The sequence below is a fragment of the Trifolium pratense genome, linkage group LG2 (genome assembly GCF_020283565.1).
Source record: "Trifolium pratense cultivar HEN17-A07 linkage group LG2, ARS_RC_1.1, whole genome shotgun sequence".
NCBI classification, from domain to species: Eukaryota; Viridiplantae; Streptophyta; class Magnoliopsida; order Fabales; family Fabaceae; genus Trifolium; species Trifolium pratense.
Window position 1 is genome coordinate 25,602,754 of NC_060060.1, and position 18,635 is coordinate 25,621,388.

An 18,635-nucleotide genomic window follows, 5' to 3' on the forward strand; every position below is an offset into this window, starting at 1 on the left:
GATTAAGATTTGATAAAAAATTTAGAGATGTATGGATTAAGATTTGATAAAATTTTAAAAGATTTTTTTTAAAAAAAAATTGTGTTATTCAATCATGAAGATTTCAAGATACTTCGGAAAATTGTATTGATTTTTAATATTTTAGATGTACTATGGACAAAAATTTGTCCTATAATTCAGTAAAGGACAAAAATTATCTTTTCTATTCCGTCCCTTATTACCTCTTTTGTTAATTCTCAAAATCAGTTTCTAAATTAAACAAGGTACGATAAAAGTTGTTCAGTTCAGTCTTTTGTGTTCTTCTAAGATTGTATGAACTCATATCTTTATTAATATTTCTTTCTTCTTCGCACTAGAATCTACCAGAGTCTATAAACTCTCGAAATTTTATGATAGACTATAATTTAATTTCTTTTATTTCAAATCTGAATGCCTTTAAATAGGCTTACAATAGAAATCCTAATTAAACTAGGTTAATAAATACTCCAAACATAATCTTCTCACGTATTCTCCTATATTTTACTAATTTTTCTACTATTTCTAATCTTTATAAATATATTGTCCGTTTGAAATAGCTTATTTTTGAGTTTATGTAAAATAGTTTATGCAAATAAATAAATTTTGATGTACTAATTGTTGAGGTAGTTTATAAAAAATAGCGTATAAAAATACAGTTTTCGTTAGTGGAAACTTATAAATTAAAATAACATCTTATTTATTTGCATGACCTATTTTGCATAAGTTCAAAAAATTAACTATTCCAAACGGGGGTCATGTTTTACTTTTTATGACAAAGATAATCGTGTGCACTTGTGAGGCCATCAGCTAGGTGTGAGTAGTTCATCTCCATCTTGGGGTCATGGAGACTAGTCCATATCATCCTCTCTTGATCCTTTCTCTTATGTTTTTTGTTGATTGAGATTACTAACAAGTTTTATCATAGTTATATTGTTTTGCCATGTTTTATATCTAGGACAAGAAGACAAAGGACTGAACGAAAAAGTCGATGAATGTCCAAAACCTATAGGCTATGACCGGGCATAATGTTCTCAAGGAATTCCAACATGTTTATGTGGAGGGCTCCATTAATATATTTAGAATTTTTTTTTTTTTTTTTAGAATTTTACTTTGTTTCTTCTTAATCTTTATGGATCGGTATTGTTTTTATTACGACAATAATCTCGTGCACTTACGAGACTATAATATTGAAGAAGGAACAAGGATTAGATGAGCTTGGGAAGAATAGGAGATTTGGAAGAACGACTTGGAATTCTTATCATCACCTTTATCTCCGTAGAGGGAGTTCCCTTAGACTTTATATCTCTAGATAGAGTAGATTAACTACTGAATTTATATTTAGATCATAACATGCAGTAGAATTCAAGTGGATTTTTATAACTGGGTTTATTTATTAGGCGGTGTTTAGCTATGTATAGGAGTTTTTTGGGATGACTGATTGACAATGGGGAATGAGTTAGCAACAAAAAAATCTTTAACCCAACAAGTGATCTCCGAACCAAGCTAGATAGTCTCTCTCCTATCACTAGGCTCATCAACCAACCTGGACTTTTATTCTGAATATTCCTACCGGATATCAAAACCATAAGGATTGTTTCCAGCCATGAGTTTCCATATTACATAAGCGCTTTTGGGTGGGCTGGGTCATTCCAAATTCTTATTTTCATTTATAGAGTCGTAAACCAACGAGTCTTTAAGTAAGTGGGCGTTAAGCGTGACGAGTTTATGTTAGTGGAAACTTATAAATTAAAAAATAGCGTGACGAGGTAGTTTATAAAAAATAGCGTATAAAAATACAGTTTTCGTTAGTGGAAACTTATAAATTAAAATAACACCTTATTTATTTGCATAATCTGTTTTGCATAAGTTCAAAAAATTAGCTATTACAAACGGGGGTCATGTTTTACTTTTTATGACAAAGATAATCGTGTGCACTTATGAGGCCATCAGCTAGGTGTGAGTAGTTCATCAGCTAGGTGTGAATAGTTTATGTGGAGGGCTCCATTAATATATTTAGAATTATACTTTGTTTCTTCTTATTCTTTGTGGATCGGTATTGTTTTTATTACAACGATAATCTCATGCACTTACAAGACTATAATATTGAAGAAGGAACAAGGATTAGATGAGCTTGGGAAGAATAGGAGATTTGGAAGAACGACTTGGAATTCTTATCATCACCTTCATCTCCGTAGAGGTGAGTTCCCTTAGACTTTATATCTCTAGATAGAGTAGATTAACTACTGAATTTATATTTAGATCATAACATGCAGTAGAATTCAAGTGGGTTTTTATAACTGGGTTTATTTATTAGGCAGTGTTTAGCTATGTGTAGGAGTTTTTTGGGATGACTGGTTGATAGTGATGGGGAATGAGTTAGCAACAAAAAAACCTTTAACCCAACAAGTGCTCTCCCAACCAAGCTAGATAGTCTCTCTCCTATCACTAGGCTCACCAACCAACCTGGACTTTTATTCTGAATATTCTTACCGGATATCAAAACCATAAGGATTGTTTCCAGCCATGAGTTTTCATATTACATAAGCGCTTTTGGGTGGGCTGGGTCATTCCATTTCCATCAAATCTTTGAGAAGGAGACCAATCTCTCAAATTCTTATTTTCATTTATAGAGTCGTAAACCAACGAGTCTTTAAGTAAGTGGGCGTTAAGCGTAACGAGTTTACTGGAGGTAGAAAATCTTTGTCGTTAGTCTTTTATAAAAAATCTAGCTAGGCTAGTTCCGGGAGAGATAGAATGGAGTTCTTCACGAAATTTGAGACAAAGTCATACAACTTGAATCAAGTACATGTTGGAACCAAATGAATCAAAACTTTTTCCAATGTTCATTATTTTGGTTAGAACCCTTGCATGTAGGTTTTTAGGCATTACTTGATGGTTGAAATGGCTTAATTATGATACAATCACGTTTTCTATTGAAATTTTGTTGAAGTCTGGGTGTAAAATTAAATAAAGATATATTGGTGCATGTTAAAGAAAACTTTAGTATTTCATTTTTAAATGGTGGATTACTCATATGTAATCACTGCGAAGACCCAAATATGTTTAAAACCCTTTGAAAAATCCTATATTTGATCATCAATACTCATAGATAAAGTATAGAAACCATAATAATTACGAAGACTTTAATTGAAAGTGTCTTATTTCCAAGTTTTCTTCTATATATTTGTGATATACTCCCTCCGTCTCATTTTATAAGATTTTCTTTGACTAAATGCACTATTCATACTTCTATAATTTTTACTAATAGAGAATTAAAGATATTTGTAATCGAAATTATGTATTGACATATGTGCAGTGGTCAATGAGATCTTATATTTTGGGACGGAAGGAGTAGATTTAGAAGAGTATTATTAAATGTTTGTTATCGCTATATCTCACAAATAATTACAATTTAATTTAAATCGTAACTAATTGTGAGATATAGAAGACGGGATTAGATTTCATGCTGTAAAGTTAGCCACTGTTTTCACGCAGTTTTAAATTACAGCCGTCTGATCTCATATGTGTGGTTCAGATCATTTTGAATCACTTTTTAACTTTATTGATCTGAACCGTCCGATTAATAATGGACAGCCGAGTTTGAAAACAGCGTCAAACTTTGTGGTTTTTAACTGCAGGGAATCTTAATCCATAGAAGACATTGTTTAGTTTCTTTGGAGATTTGAGAACATTTTGCTAGTGTAGAAAAAAAAAACATGTTTTGGTTTAACAAAATTTAAATCCAATGAATTAATTATTCACTCCTACACAAAAAATTAAAAATAAATATAATTTGTAGCACTATAACAACTTTAAGCTAGATTAATTAATGGATCATCAGAGGAAAGAATTAATTTGCAAAAAAAAAAAAAAAATACATGCAAACATATACTAAAGATCGATAAGACCAAAGATATATAACAATCTAGTCAATTTACATTAGGACTTATTATGATGCACAACAAGTTTATAAGACCAAAGATTAGAAAACCATACAACATATACTAAAATAACATCAATGAGATTTTGTAGTGTTTTCTTCTCTAATGGATATTGTAGATTCAAGCACAACAAGAGGAGAAAGAAGAGGTATTGGATCTTTACTTGTGAAGAAGGAATTTAATGAAGTTGATGAAGATGAAGTTGAAACATTTCCAATTGAGTTTTGTGTTCCATTGTAAGACTTGATTTGAAGTGGACAAGGAGCTCTCTTTTGTAGCCTTGTTATGGAATTTCTAAACATTAATTCATCCTTATGGCTGTAAATCTGAAAACCAGGAAATTCTATCATAGATTCCTTCATTTTTTTGCTTTTGATTTTTGGACTTTGTTTTTGGAGTATTTAGCTATGAGAAGTAGACAAATAATTGAGTATGCAAATTGAAATTAGACAAAGGAACTGTAGATAGATAGCCAAAGATTATGTAAAAGAAAAATTATTTCTAGGGAAGCTAAAGTTGCATTGAATTAAGGGACTTCTTTAACATGAAAAAAAAATTGAAATTGGCTGATTTGGTGCTCCATGTGGACCTCTTGATTAGCCAATAGCTAATGTAGAAGTCATGTGTATCTTAAATGACATATACTCTTTCCGATCTTAAATATAAGCAAAAGTCAAAATCTATTTAGCTCAAATTTAAACTAAATACGTTTTGACTTTTACTTATATTTAAGACCGGAGAGAGTATATTTATCAATATGATGCAATTGTAGATCTGAAACGTTAGGCATGTGGTCATAATCTTAAAGTTACATGCAAGTTTTTTTTTTTTTTCTATACATAATCTCAAAGTTACATGCAAGTTATTAGAGCATATATTGACTCTTTAAATAGGTTTTCAAATTGAAAAAAAGAAAAATAGGTTGTATTTTCTTTTATACATAAAAGTTTAGATCATTTCTTTCTCAAAAAAAAAAAGAGTTTAGGTATTTAAATCCTCAGCATCAAGAAAAATCATTGTTCATACAGTATTTATAAAAAGTATTTGTATATTACAAACTAACAAATGTCTGATTTTGATGACGGAATTCGAACTTCGGTCAATCCTTAAAAGATATGACTTTAATTTTTACCAATTAAACCAACTTTTGTTTACAAAGATATCATAAAAAAAAAAATGTCATAGATATTTACACAAATTAAGATGACAGAAGATATATTACTATGTATTTGCCCATTACATGTGAGGGAAAGTTTTGGGGTTTGCAGTCTTTGTAAGTAATAGTATAGATCGGGTGCATTCAGATTGTTTGTGCAGTCATGAAATCACCTACTTTAATGATTCAGATTCAAAGTTCACAAAATAAATAAAACACATAAATAAAATTGGTGGTTGAGATTACCTGCCGGCAATATTTTGACTACAGGAAATCCATTTCCCCTACATTTGCCCCATTTCTAATTCATGTGAGTAAAGAATCAATTAACATTTTTAAATTGCCTAAGTTTCAGTGATAATGACACTCAGAGTAAAGCACATGATATTGTTAGAGTGTTGGTAATTTTTTATTGCATTGTTTTGCTCCCACTTTGATTTTAGAAAGTTAGTAACGTGATTCCTTTATTATTAATATCATTTGGCTGCTTAAGTTATGGCTATTGTCAAGTAAATTAAACCAACCACATAATATTACCTAAATTAAGTAAGATAAGATAATTTTGTGGTGTCAGAGCTTACTTAGATGATAATTTGGTTATAATTGTCATGCCAACAAAGATTATTGCCAGCTGATATTTTTCTAGTATCACCGGCATTTATCATAATATTTAGGTGTCTCTCTTAAAGGATCGGACAAGATAATTTTATCTGTACTGTGTTTGATTTTAAAATTATTTCTGAGAATGGACAAATTGAGGGCTATGGAACTAGACAAGATCGAAATTCTTATCCCACTGAATTACGGGACAACTTTTTATAATCTACACAAGTTGTCTAATATACTAAAATAAATTTTTTATCCACCAACCATTATACAAGACAAAATTTATTCATATATCTTAAACTTTATTTTATATTGTTTTGCGGATTAAACATATACTTATTATTATTCTTTGCTCTTGTGCACAAACATGTTAGGAGCATAACTGCAGACTAATCTAGATATGAAAAAGTGAGATCTGTAACATGGTGAAGGATTGTTGTGTTCCACTTCTTCTTTGCGTGTGTTTGGTTCTGCGGTGGAGAGAATTGATTTTGGCAGAATTGATTCTGTAAAATTGATTCTGGCCAAAATTGATTTTAAGCTGAAGTGGTTTATGTTTGGATATATTCATGAAAAAGTGAGTTGAACAAAAAATTTGAGTGTAAAAATCAATTCTAGAATCAGAAGCTACGATTTCTAGCTTCAAGTAGAATCAATGCAGAATCAATTCTACTTTTGAGAAACCAAACAAGTCAGAATCAATTCTACACGTCCAGAATCAATTCTGGATGCTCCAGAATTGAAACCAAACATATACTTTGTCTCCAAAGGTGCATGCACTTGTATATATGAGAAATCATCTTTTCTACCTTGGAATTATAATGTTGGATAACATAACTTACACGTATCAAATTTTCAAATAGATAAAAGATTCGGATTTTGAGTAGTGTTAGATAAATTGGTCATTCTGCTAATTTGTAAAGATTAATTTATGTGTCAAAAAAAAAGTCATATAATTTAAAAAGTAATTTACTAGTAAGTAATATAATTCAAAAACTAATTTACTAATATTAATATGTGGTGCAAATTAGAGACTAATTTTACAGTAAATTAAATAAAAGTTAATAGAATTACCAAGTTGATTGACATATATCAAATCAAAATATTTTTTGTCTGTTTGTAAATTGCAGGAGTGTAAATGTTATACCCTACAATTTGGGGTGACAATTGGTGATTTTTTTTAAGTATTCTAGTAGCTAGAAATTTCACCTTTAAGGTGAATAAGTGGAGTATTTGAGGTTCGAACCTCAGCCCCTACATATATAATGCTATGTCATTGTCAATTGGGTTATGTTCGGGACATAATTGGTGATTTTTATTAATTACTCATTAATATTTTATGCTAAATTATTTTTTATTTATTTATTTTGTACAAAAGTATTTTATATTTATTTCAAATTAAATAAATAAATGTCCTCGTGGCTTAACTCAGTTGGTAGGACATCACCATTTTATATGCAGAAGTTAGAGTTCGAACTCCGGACACTCCACTTATCCATTTTTAAAATGGAATTTCAAGTCACTAGGTTACCTATCAAAAATAATTAAATAAATAAATAACATGCTCTCGGATGTAAGTCCAAAAAAACATGCTCTCGGATGTATAACAGAGAACTAACAAGAAAACAAATATAAAAAAAATAAAAATATGAAGAGAAAAAAAAACAGAGAGAGAAGTAATCAAAAAAACAAGTTCGTGCTGTCTAAAACGGGCTAGTAGATCATGGGTGGGATGAGATAATGAACTCTTCTCTCCCGACCCCATTCATTTTTTTTCTACTCCTTGAATTTTTGTTTTTGCTTTTGGGGGTACTTCGGTTTATACGAACCGAATTTTTTTGTCATGCTAAAAAATTTCGGTTTATATAAACTGAAATATTGTGTTCCAAAATTTTTTCCAGCTTTCCTACAGAAATTCTGCATGAGACCCTAAACTTCCACAATTTATTTGAAATACTAAACGAAGTCCGATTTGAGTAAACGACCACTCGTTGGAAAGCTTAGGGTGTCAAGAATACAAATATAATTTTTGTTTTGAGGGTTAACTATCCAATTGGTTCGGTTTGACCAAATAATGGGTACTGGTACAGAAACAGAGCATAAACTTTTCTCAAATTTGCAGGTAGGTTTTCTCATACTATACTTAATGAAATTTAACAATTCCGGTGTCAATCTTGTAGTAAATTTTGTCTTCTTCACACTGGATTAAAAATCATTAGAATACAACTTATATTCAGAGAGCTATGATAAATTTACCACAGGTATCTCTACAACATTTTGCAGAAACCTTTCTCAAACTTGTAGGTAGATTTTCTCATACTATACTTAATGAAATTTAACAATTCCGGTGTTAATCTTGTAGTGAATTTTGTCTTCTTTACACTGGATCAAAAAATCATTAGCATACGACGTATATTCAGAGAGATATGCTAAATTTACCACAGGTAGCTCTACACAAATTTTCACATAAATTTTTATTCTTTTTGGGGGGTATATGTTATTTCGGTTTATATAAACTGAATTTTTTTTTCCATGTTTAAAAACATCGGTTCGTAAAAACCGAAGTTTGTTGACAAAAATTTTCCAAACCGTAAAGGGTAAAATTGGATTTTTGGGGGTAGAAAAGAAATGAGGGGGGTCTGGAGAGAATAGTTCTGAGAAAATTTTGTAGATCATGGGCTCCAGTTGGAACCCTTTCTAAGCCCAAAAGTAAATAAGTACATTACTTACTTAAATCTTAAGATTAAAGCATTTTTTGTCGAAAATAAAATAAAATAATTAGAACAACTCTTTTGGTAAATAAAGAGGGACGAGTTTTATATATAAATTAGGTCAGTCGATAGTTTTCTTTTTCTTTTTTTATTGTAGCTCAGTTGATAGTTATTACTAGGAACATTATTAAATCTTCATTTCTTTAAACTTAAACTTATTTTTTAGGTTCATTTATTAAATAATGTAATATATATATATATATATATATATATATATATATATATATATATATATATATATGGGATTTGCTAATGCACACCCACTGTTTTTTATGAAGGTGTGCATTAGCAACATACACCTTAAGGTGTATTTAACTACTTTTTAGTTATCATTTGCTAGCACACACCTTCTAAAAATTAAGTAGGTGTATTATAGCAAATGCCTATAGGAGTTGCTAACGTACACCCACTTATTTTTTAGAAGGTGTGCATTAGCATCATGCACCTTAGGGTGTATTTAACTACTTTTTAGTTATAACTTGCTAACACACACCTTCTTAAAAATAAGCGGGTGTACGTTAACAAAACCCATATATATATATATATATATATATATATATATATATATATATATATATATATATATATAGGGGTTTGCTAACTTAGACCCACCTAAAAACATGAAGGTCTAAGTTAGCAAGGTGCACCTTTTCACTTTAGACCAAAACACCATTTTTTACTATTTTAATATAGTTTCAAGCCAAGTGTAGTTTAGTAAAACTAATTTGATGTTTTAACATGAAGGTCTAAGTTAGCAAGATGCACATTTTCAAAGTTGAGTAACATGTTTTCTTAAGTTGTCATTTTTTGATTTCATATGTTGTTTATTTAGATTGTATATATTTATAATTAAGTGGGTGTAAATTAGCAAATGAGTGCACCAACATTTAATAAAATTTACCTAACTAACCCTCAATTTTCTAGTGTAAAAAAACTAAATGTCAAGATTTTTTTGTCCAAAGTGAAAAGGTATACCTTGCTAACTTAGACTTTCATGTTTTTAGGTGGGTCTACGTTAGCAAACCCCACATATATATATATATATATATATATATATATATATATATATATATATATATATATATATATAGACACACACATACCCGTATATACAACATATCGAAAAAAAACTATGTGGTAATCAAGTGGGAAAGGAAATGATATTTTTTTAATGTCTTGCTAACAAGTATTTTAAGGACATTCTTTAAATATTCTATTTTATTTTTAAAAAAATATTCAAAAAGTGAAACATTTTATTTTTTAATGTATAAATTTCACACATTTCTATAAAAAACATTATTATTTATGATAGTTAAGGAATGTTCGAAGGCACTAGTTAGCATTTCTCTTTTTTTTTATTAAAAGGATGGAAATTTACTTTATCAAAAAAAAATGGAAATTTGAGCTTCAAAATTTAAAGACCAAAATGAATACCAAAAACAGAAAGTATAATATGCATTTTCTATACTTTTTCTCCCCTCTATCTACATTATTATTCATTAAACGCCTTTTTCCCTTCTTATACTTGAAAGGTCGTATAACAACACCCACACACACTATTTTGGTCAAAACGGAATGTTCAAATTGGCATGGATTGGACAAGAAGTGTTTTCATCTTGGACCACTTCAAATTGAGGAAATAAAATAACACAATGAGAAAGGTCATGGATTGACAAAAATAGCTTACTATAAAGCATCAAAAAACTTTTTATTCATAGATTAGATTCCTAATCTTTTCCTCCCTAATTGGATTAACCATTACATATTTGATTACAAAGTTTTTGGATGATAGTTGAAGATGTGAGACATGAGGACCGTATTTCAACGTCACAAAAGATATGGATTTTTGGTATAAGGTAAACTAAACTATAGTGCAAGTCTTAATCAGAAAGTGATGGTAATAAATTTGCGTTTAAATTTGGTATTTGTAGATGAATTTTAGGTAGCCATCACTATGTTGTACAAAGTTAGCCGCCACCAAGTTGCCTTGTCCAATAAGTTATGGAACCAGGATATAGCTTGGTCCCTTTATTTGGTATGGAAATTTCTCATCATAATAATAATGGAGGGAGAGGGTGGGAAACACCCCAAAAGATATATTTATTTTTTTGATTAGAAAACCATATATTTATTTTTTGTGAAAAAAAAAACCATATATTTATTTAATAAATGAGTTTGATAAAAGATAAAATGGATGTCCGAATTATACCGAAGAGAAAATGCAAGTATAAATGTACTAAGTCGGACTGAGTTGAGTTTGGCCAAAATGAAAATCCGAATCACATAAGGTATTTTAAATTGGGTCCAATAAAATAATCATATGTTACAATATTGGACCAAGTTGAGTTGGGTCGGGTTATCCAAATTGTTTTTTGTTTTTTAAAATTAAATAACTAAATGATAAATCATCATATTTTTTTATAAAAATTATCCAACCGTTGAATTTTCTTAAAAAATAATATAACTTTTTTCACAATGAAAAATAATCACCCACTAATTTCAGGTTGGATAGTGGATACCCGAATGCTTTTTCTATTTTTTTAATATTAAATCACTAAACGATGAATCTTCATTTTCATTTATAAAAATTACTCGGTCTTCTTATTTTCTTAAAACACGGTATAACCTATTTTCACTATGAAAAATATTTAACTATCAAACAACAAAATCATTAGTAGGGGTGGGATGGGTAGCTCAACTGGTTAAGTGAGTTGAGTTTAGGGTTAAGAAGCAGGAGGTCCAGGATTCAAGTCCTGGCATAGGAGAAAAAACTAACATAACATTATAATATTAACGACTAACATTGTTTATATATAAAAAAAAAAATAACAAAATCATTAGTATTTTTATAAAAAAATTTCAAAAAACTATAACAATTTTGGGTTAGGGAGTTTTTTTGGGTTGAGTCTGATTTTATCCGGAACCCAAATTTTTTATGGGTTTTTCATTTTTAAAACTATACTCATCCAATTACTTCACCCAACTCAATTTTTTGGGTTGGATGGATGGATTTTGTCGGATCGATTGGATTTGTCTAATCCATTGGACACCCCTGCCTAAAAGTACAATGGCATTGCCGATTTTAATTTATAGTCCAAATTTGAATATGAAGATCTGCACAATATTTTTTGCTACATTAAAGTTAATGAAATTTCATTCATACTATTCAAACTCTTTACATCGGATCAAACTTAATGATTTCAGTTCTGCAACTTTTTAGTTTATAGTAAATCTATTATGTTATTTTCTTATTTAATATATTTTCTTACTATAGTTATCTAATAAATGACTAAAGTTCACCAAAAAAAGTGTAATGTTCAAATCATGATATTCAATGGGGTGGGATGAGTAGCTCAACTGGTTAAATTAGTTGAACTAAGGGTTTAAGTCCTGACAAAAAAAAAATAACATAACATTGTAATAATAACCACTAACATTGCTTATAAAAAAAATCATGATATTCAAAATCATAAGTGTGAAATGGGTCAAAATATTGTAAGTGGTAATGAAAATCGATAACTTTTTTTATATGAAATACATCATTACCTTTTTGATGTAACGAAAGAAAATTACATCATTAACTTTTACAATATAGACGCGCCTAATTCGGACGCAACAGAAAGCGTCTTTCTTTGTAATTTCCTACATTATTTCCATTTTTATGATATTTCTTATTCTGTAATAATTCAAATTATCTGAGTATATGAGTGTGTTTGATCTGCTAAAAAAAAATAGGGGACTGGACTGAACAACTTTTGTTGTACTCCATTTGATTTGAAATTGGTTATGGGACGGGACAAATTAGGCAGCAAGGAACAGGACAAAAACAAGATTTTTTGTCCCTCTCTGAATCACAAGACAACTTTTTGTCTACGGTACAACTATAAAAAATACGAAAATATCCATTTTATTTTTTAATATAAAAATATTATCGTCTTATATCTCTTCGATACAGTTTTATCTTATCCTGTATTATCTTATTCTATCCTATATTATTCTGTCCAATTCTTATTGTTTTATGAATCAAACCATCCTACATGATTCAAAATATTAAAGTCAAAACCAATCTTACACAGCAAGGAAAAAAGAACAAAAAGGTATAATGAGTGATGATTTATAAAAACAAATCCTTTTTGTTTTTTATAATAAAAATTGCACAAACCGATTGAGGCGAAAGTGCGAAAGCTATGAAAATCTGTCCCACCAATTTATACGGAGGTGTGTAACTCGTGTAGTCGTGCCAATATATTTTGGTTTTTGTCAATATTTTCTAAGATTTAATTCACATGTAAAAAATATTAAAATTGTTAAGTTGGATATTACGATCGAGATTAAAATTTTGACTCTTTTATTTGTGTGTGTTAGTTTTTAATTATAATTGTTATTAAGTCTATCTATCAAAAACAAATTATCTAAAGTTAAAAATAACCGTAAATAAGTTTTACAAATAGATAGGAATGCTCCAATTTCAAATTCAATGTTGAGAGTATCAAAGATATGTTGTCTCCATTTGTTTATAGTGAAGTTCAATAAACATCATAATGACGTCTCTCTGCAAGAGTTTCTAAGTCACTGAGTTATGCTTTTGATTGTGCATAGATCATCAGATTAGTTCTCGTGAATTTCTAAACATATTCCTTAGTTTTCTCCGATTTGGCAGTATCCTCATTGTCAAAGCTGAATTGAAGAGGATGATTATCCTTTACCAGAATTATTAGCTTGAAATGCATGACCCTCGCCTCCACTTTTCTTCTTCTGATTCGAAGGTCGACAATGTGCTTTCCAACATTGGACAATAGTATATCCCATAAACCCATACGATGACAATATTTGGATTTGTGACGAAATCTAAAGGTGAATGATCGTCGCCGAGAATAAAAAACACGTCATAATTAATAACCTCAACCAAATGGCACTTTTTTTTTGCTTTGATTGAACAGTACCGCACGGACGATGAACAATGTCGAGTGAACAGTATCGTGGGGAACACCACATGAACAGTACATCAGGTGAACAATAGCACGTGAACAATGCCTCGGTTAAATAGTGTGCGGAATGAACAATATCGCGCACAAAAACGGTTGTTGTAATAGTGGTGTAAAAATGACGGTGGCTAAATTTTTGCATAAGAGACCCCCAAAACTGAAAACTTTGATACCAGTTTAGGAAATCAAAAACCACAATCACCGTCAAATAACAACAAAAAATTAACACAACGTGAAAATTGTTACAATACATAACAGATCCAAATAATCACGTATTTCTCTCATAAAATACACAAAATTGCACAAAAGTTGCTGTAGTTTTTAAAATGACACATAATTGGTTATAATTTGTTCACCTTGTAAAAAAATCCACAAGTATAAAAATTAAACTCATATTTTTATCAAGTGTTAAAGTAATTATACAAAGAGCACCACCTTAATCAATTTTAAAAAATCAATTTTTTCACTAAAAAAAAAAACACACACAAAAAAAAAATGTAACAATGAATTATTCATGAAGCCAATCTTATAGAAGACGCAACTTCAAATGCAAGATTTATTAAGCATGGTAAAAAAGCCACTCAAGATAAGAAAACTATACAAGCTTCCTAAAAATCAAGTGAATATATACAAATGATAGGTTCTCAATTTGCTTTCATTACTCCAACTAACGATTGGATTAATAGCAATTAGTGGAAAAACTAAAAAAACTAAAGCATGAGAGATTACTTGAGAATTTACAACCAAACACTTCCTAAGGTTCAAGCTTTTAAGATATCCTAAAGCTAAAGTCACACACTTCCTCTACTAACCCTTTTTGCAACTCCAAATCTTGTAACTGTACAATGCAACAAAAGCTTCATAAAGATTCAAGAGTAAGATTTAACCAAACCAAAGTTAACAAAAGATCTAGACTTGAAAAGACCACTAAAGATAGAAGATCTTGTAGGAGAATCTTGAGGTACAGATTCAGAACTACCCTTAACTTTTAGTATTGTGTTACCAATTGTTTGTCTAATGGATTCAATGGTCTTAGAATCAACATTACAACCAGAAGCACCACGAACATAGAAAGTGTTAACAGCTTTTCCTCCTTTTGTTGTTACTTCTGCTCTTGTAACTGTGAGACTATTCTCTCTAAAGATACGTGTCACATTTGATAATAGTCCTACTCTGTCGGTGGTGCATAGTTCTAGCTTCAAACCCTAAACAAATTAACAAAACATAGGACAAATTAGTAGTCATATATATAAATAAATTAATTAGTAGTAGACAAAATACCTAATTGCCACTTGTATATAAATAAACAAGTAAAGACACTGGTTAAGATTCAGAAGATTATTTTACTAAAGAATATCTGAAGTGTTACTACTCTCTTATTCCTGTGACCATAACTCAGTTGGCAGAGACATTGCATGTAATATGCAGGGATCAGAGTTCGAACCCTGGTACTCCCACATATTCACCTTAAAAAGGTGAATTTCTAGCCACTAGGTGATTTGACAAAAAAAAGTTTAACTACTCTCGGTTGTTTTTTATAAGAAACAACTCACTTTTTTTATGAAAAGGACCGAACATAGTATTTACTAAAATATTGTTTAGGTTTTGTTAAGCCACCAAAATTGTTGTTAAGTTCAAAGTAGACTAACAAAATTGTAGTCAAAGTCTATCAACTGCTATTCAACTAACCTTGGAACATTATCACAACTAACAAGATCATTCACATGATATTAAATGTAAAGGGTCATGGTCAACATAAAGTTTGAGTGAAAATTAAGAATAGATCATATAGTATGAGGAAAAAAAACATTAACAATATTACAAGCTAAACAATGAAAAGGGTCGCTTCAGGAAACTATGAAATTCCGTAGTTTAGCGAGTTTAGCGAAAATATCATAATATTATCGTAAATTTTTTTAGTTCTAAAGTGTAGTTTTTGCAAAAATCACGTATTATACCGTGATTCACAAATTTACCGGCAATCAAAACATCATCGAGTACCAATATGAAGTCCCTCACCTCAGAAACTCTTCTCTCAATTGCAGCTTCAAGACAATGTATCACTCTTTGTCTTTCTGCATCAGATTTTACAGGAGATCCGTCGATATGCTTGATGTAATATTCCTACAGCATAAAACCATAAAATATTTAGCCAATGAAATGACCTTAGAGCACTAACAAAGTACAGACCAAGCAACAAAAGGAATCTAACAAGTCTGTATCCATGTTTTTGTACAGAACAAAGTAGTAAAATGCTATATACCTGATATGCTTGTGGCCCCTCAGCATCAATATTGGCATGAAAAACCACATATTGCATATCTGTTAAAGTACAAACCGTGTCGAACAAAAGCTTTGGCCGATCCTTACATTCAATAGTAACAACAGAATAATCCTTATCAGACCAATTCACAACATCAACATTTGGTCTTTGTTTCTCATCAAAATCATCGTCAACACGTTCGTAATCCCTATCATCAAACATCATCTGATGAAGCCTTCTATCAGTATGAGTTGAATCATCAGTAACAACAGTCTTGGCACCCCTTTTCCTATTTCCACCGCCAAGCACATTGCATAGAAGCTCCTTGATAAGTGAAAGTCTCTGAGAATCAGTTATAGCAGAACCGGTTTCCTCATCGGTCACATGCATTACAGAGGCTGCACGCATGTTGTGAGTCCAAACCTCGGCATTTACTATGTTGCATTTGAGGTTTGTGAGAACAGCGCTAACTTCGGAGAGCAATCCCGGCCTATCACTTCCCATAAGCTCGATCGCAGTGTGGTCCATTGTTTGTTTAACACCAACAGATCTCATAGTAGTTGGAAAGCAAGATTCAGGACCAAGAGACTAAATACATAAATTGCATCAATCAAACAATGTACATAGTTAATTGTTTTGTACATTAAAAAAGAACATAAAAGTTCAAAAAATACCAAATGATAGACACTCACCTTTCTAATGTAATCCAAAATGACTTCATCTGTGACCTTGTTTCCATCTTGGCCAGTTACATTAAAAACTGAAATAACAGAACAAAAAAAATCAACTTTTCCCCTCAAAAAGTTATGATTATCAATATATATATTTAGGAAAAATAGTTAGAAAAAAATAAAATAAAATAAGTACCATCCATAAACCATCCACCATCAGAAGAGATGTAAGCCTTAAGAATGATGAGATTTAGATCAGTGAGGATTTGAACAACTTCAAGAAGTATTCCATGTTTGTTTGCACTATCAACCTGCAAAAAAAAAAAATGAATTTCATTACCTCCAAATTTCAACAAAAACAAATTGTCATCAAATTAAATTGCAGCACACAAATAAGAGAGATACATAGGCATACCCTTATAACAGTGGCATTCTTGCAGGCTTCATTATCAATTACAACCCTGAAAAGACAAAGATGTGAGAAAGAAATCATTCAAATTATGTATTATATGTATCTCTTTTTTGTTATTAAATGTGAAAAACATGTACCTAGGAGGGTTCATTCTCCTGAAGAGTTTCTCATATTCATCATCCATGTAGTGAGACTGAGAATAGCTCATGTTGACCTCAGAAATAAAAGCTATGAAAGAGAAACAAAAACACCAAACAAACCAATCAGAAGATAGAACATAGTAACAGAACCCTCATAACCAATAGTAAAAAGCAAAAGCTAGTAAAAATAACACAATAAAAATAAATTATACACACATATAATAGGATAATGATGGAGTAGATAACCCTCTTTAGCAACTTGTAGAGAGAGAGAGAGAGAGAGAGAGGGGGGAATATAATCCTTGAGGACAAAGTGAGGTGTGTAAAAAGAGAGTGACCAATTGTAAAAAAGATGAATAAACATACAAGAATAACTACATAATGAAGAAAGCTATAACCCCAAAAAAGTTGTTGGAGTAAAAGAATAAGCTTTGTTGTGTATGCTTAGCTGTTAATAAATATTCTAAAACACAAAAGATTCACAAAACAGAACCCATTAGACTAATCAAACTAACTAACCATATTGCTAACTCAACACACCCAAAAGCCACATAGAAGAAGAAGAAGAAGAAGAAGAAGAAGAAGCAAAGATAAACACAACAAATTAGAAACCATTTACAAAAACAAAAAAACAGAAATTTCAAACTATGATTACATTTTTGCTACCTAATTATGAACATAACACAAACCTTGCATCCAAATTTCACCACCCAAGAAGCAAAAACAACAACAATCACAAAAAGGTGAAGCCCAAAAGACAAAACCATAGGAAAAATCAAAAATTTCGGAATGCCCATAAAAAAGAAACAAAAAACCAAGAACAGAGCACGAAAAATAAAAAAAAATAAAAATAAAAAACAGAACCTACCCATTACAGTTCCTTGTTTAGGATTGGTGAAATGCTACAGTAAAAGTTTCTTCTTCCTAGGTTCTATCTCTCTGAAATGAAGAGTCTCTATGTAAAAGTGTTGTTGTTATTACAAAGCAACAGTGATACATATAAATACACAAAAATACGTTTCAATTTAGGAAATTTCTGATATAAAAAAATGTAAACAACCACTGGGATCTCTTATAGACACTATAAAATAAAATAATATATAAATTAAAAAAACTATATAGTAAAATAAAAAAAATATAAAACAGAAAACGAAAAATAAGGGAAAAAAATAAAAAAATGTGAAAAATGAGAAACAACCCGACACGATGCTCCAAAACCTGCAAATTAAAAAAGTACCTAAAAAATTTGCAGACTCTCTTTTTCTCTTTCGCTTTGTATGTGAATGTCACTATCTTTGATAATTTCTCTCTCTTGTTTTTGTATTTTTATTTTGTGAGTTGTTACTATTTGAAAACAGAATGTTACTAGTAACTGATGGCGCACGTTAGTGAATAGGAGTGCAGACGGTTATGCGGTGGAATGGAAGAACGACCGAATGATGGTGGTGATGTTGAGCGCGTGAAGATGTGAATGAAGCACGTGCAGAAGAATATGATATAAATGCTTGTAATAATAACTAACAATATTCTTTCTTTTTAACGAAAATTAGGAATGGAATATTTTGATTCATTTTAATTATTCAACTTATCACCAACGAAAATATATGTAGAAAAAAAATTATATTCAACTTATCACAAATCATTTCTGAGTCGGCATGAATATCTTTATTTA

The 18,635-nt window shown here is 30.4% G+C and overlaps 1 protein-coding gene across 3 annotated transcripts; it reads right to left on the minus strand.

Moving 5' to 3' along the window:
* Positions 1 to 14,064: 14,064 nt before the first annotated feature.
* LOC123911552 (ACT domain-containing protein ACR4-like) lies at positions 14,065 to 18,408 on the minus strand. Of its 3 annotated transcripts, XM_045962991.1 has the most exons (9): positions 18,201 to 18,407; positions 17,832 to 17,900; positions 16,961 to 17,051; positions 16,827 to 16,872; positions 16,608 to 16,722; positions 16,433 to 16,500; positions 15,741 to 16,328; positions 15,497 to 15,601; positions 14,065 to 14,682 (listed from the first exon to the last, which is right to left on the minus strand). In XM_045962991.1, exons 2-9 carry the CDS (start codon positions 17,833 to 17,835, stop codon positions 14,347 to 14,349), a joined length of 1,353 nt encoding a protein of 450 aa, XP_045818947.1. In that variant the 5' UTR covers positions 17,836 to 17,900; positions 18,201 to 18,407; the 3' UTR covers positions 14,065 to 14,346. The 3 variants fall into 3 exon arrangements, with proteins under 3 accessions (XP_045818947.1, XP_045818948.1, XP_045818946.1); XM_045962992.1 differs by lacking the exon at positions 17,832 to 17,900 and having other exon boundaries at positions 18,201 to 18,408; XM_045962990.1 differs by lacking the exons at positions 17,832 to 17,900; positions 18,201 to 18,407 and adding an exon at positions 17,180 to 17,247.
* Between the last annotated feature and the right edge of the window lie 227 nt (positions 18,409 to 18,635).

What these genes read in the sequence shown, in the direction of transcription:
- LOC123911552 (XM_045962991.1), bottom strand. An exon ending in TTTTGGATTACATTAGAAAG is followed by an intron (nt 16,329 to 16,432) that starts GTGAGTGTCTAT and finishes TTATGTATTTAG; the next exon opens with TCTCTTGGTCCTGAATCTTG. An exon ending in AGGGGCCACAAGCATATCAG is followed by an intron (nt 15,602 to 15,740) that starts GTATATAGCATT and finishes TTTATGCTGTAG; the next exon opens with GAATATTACATCAAGCATAT.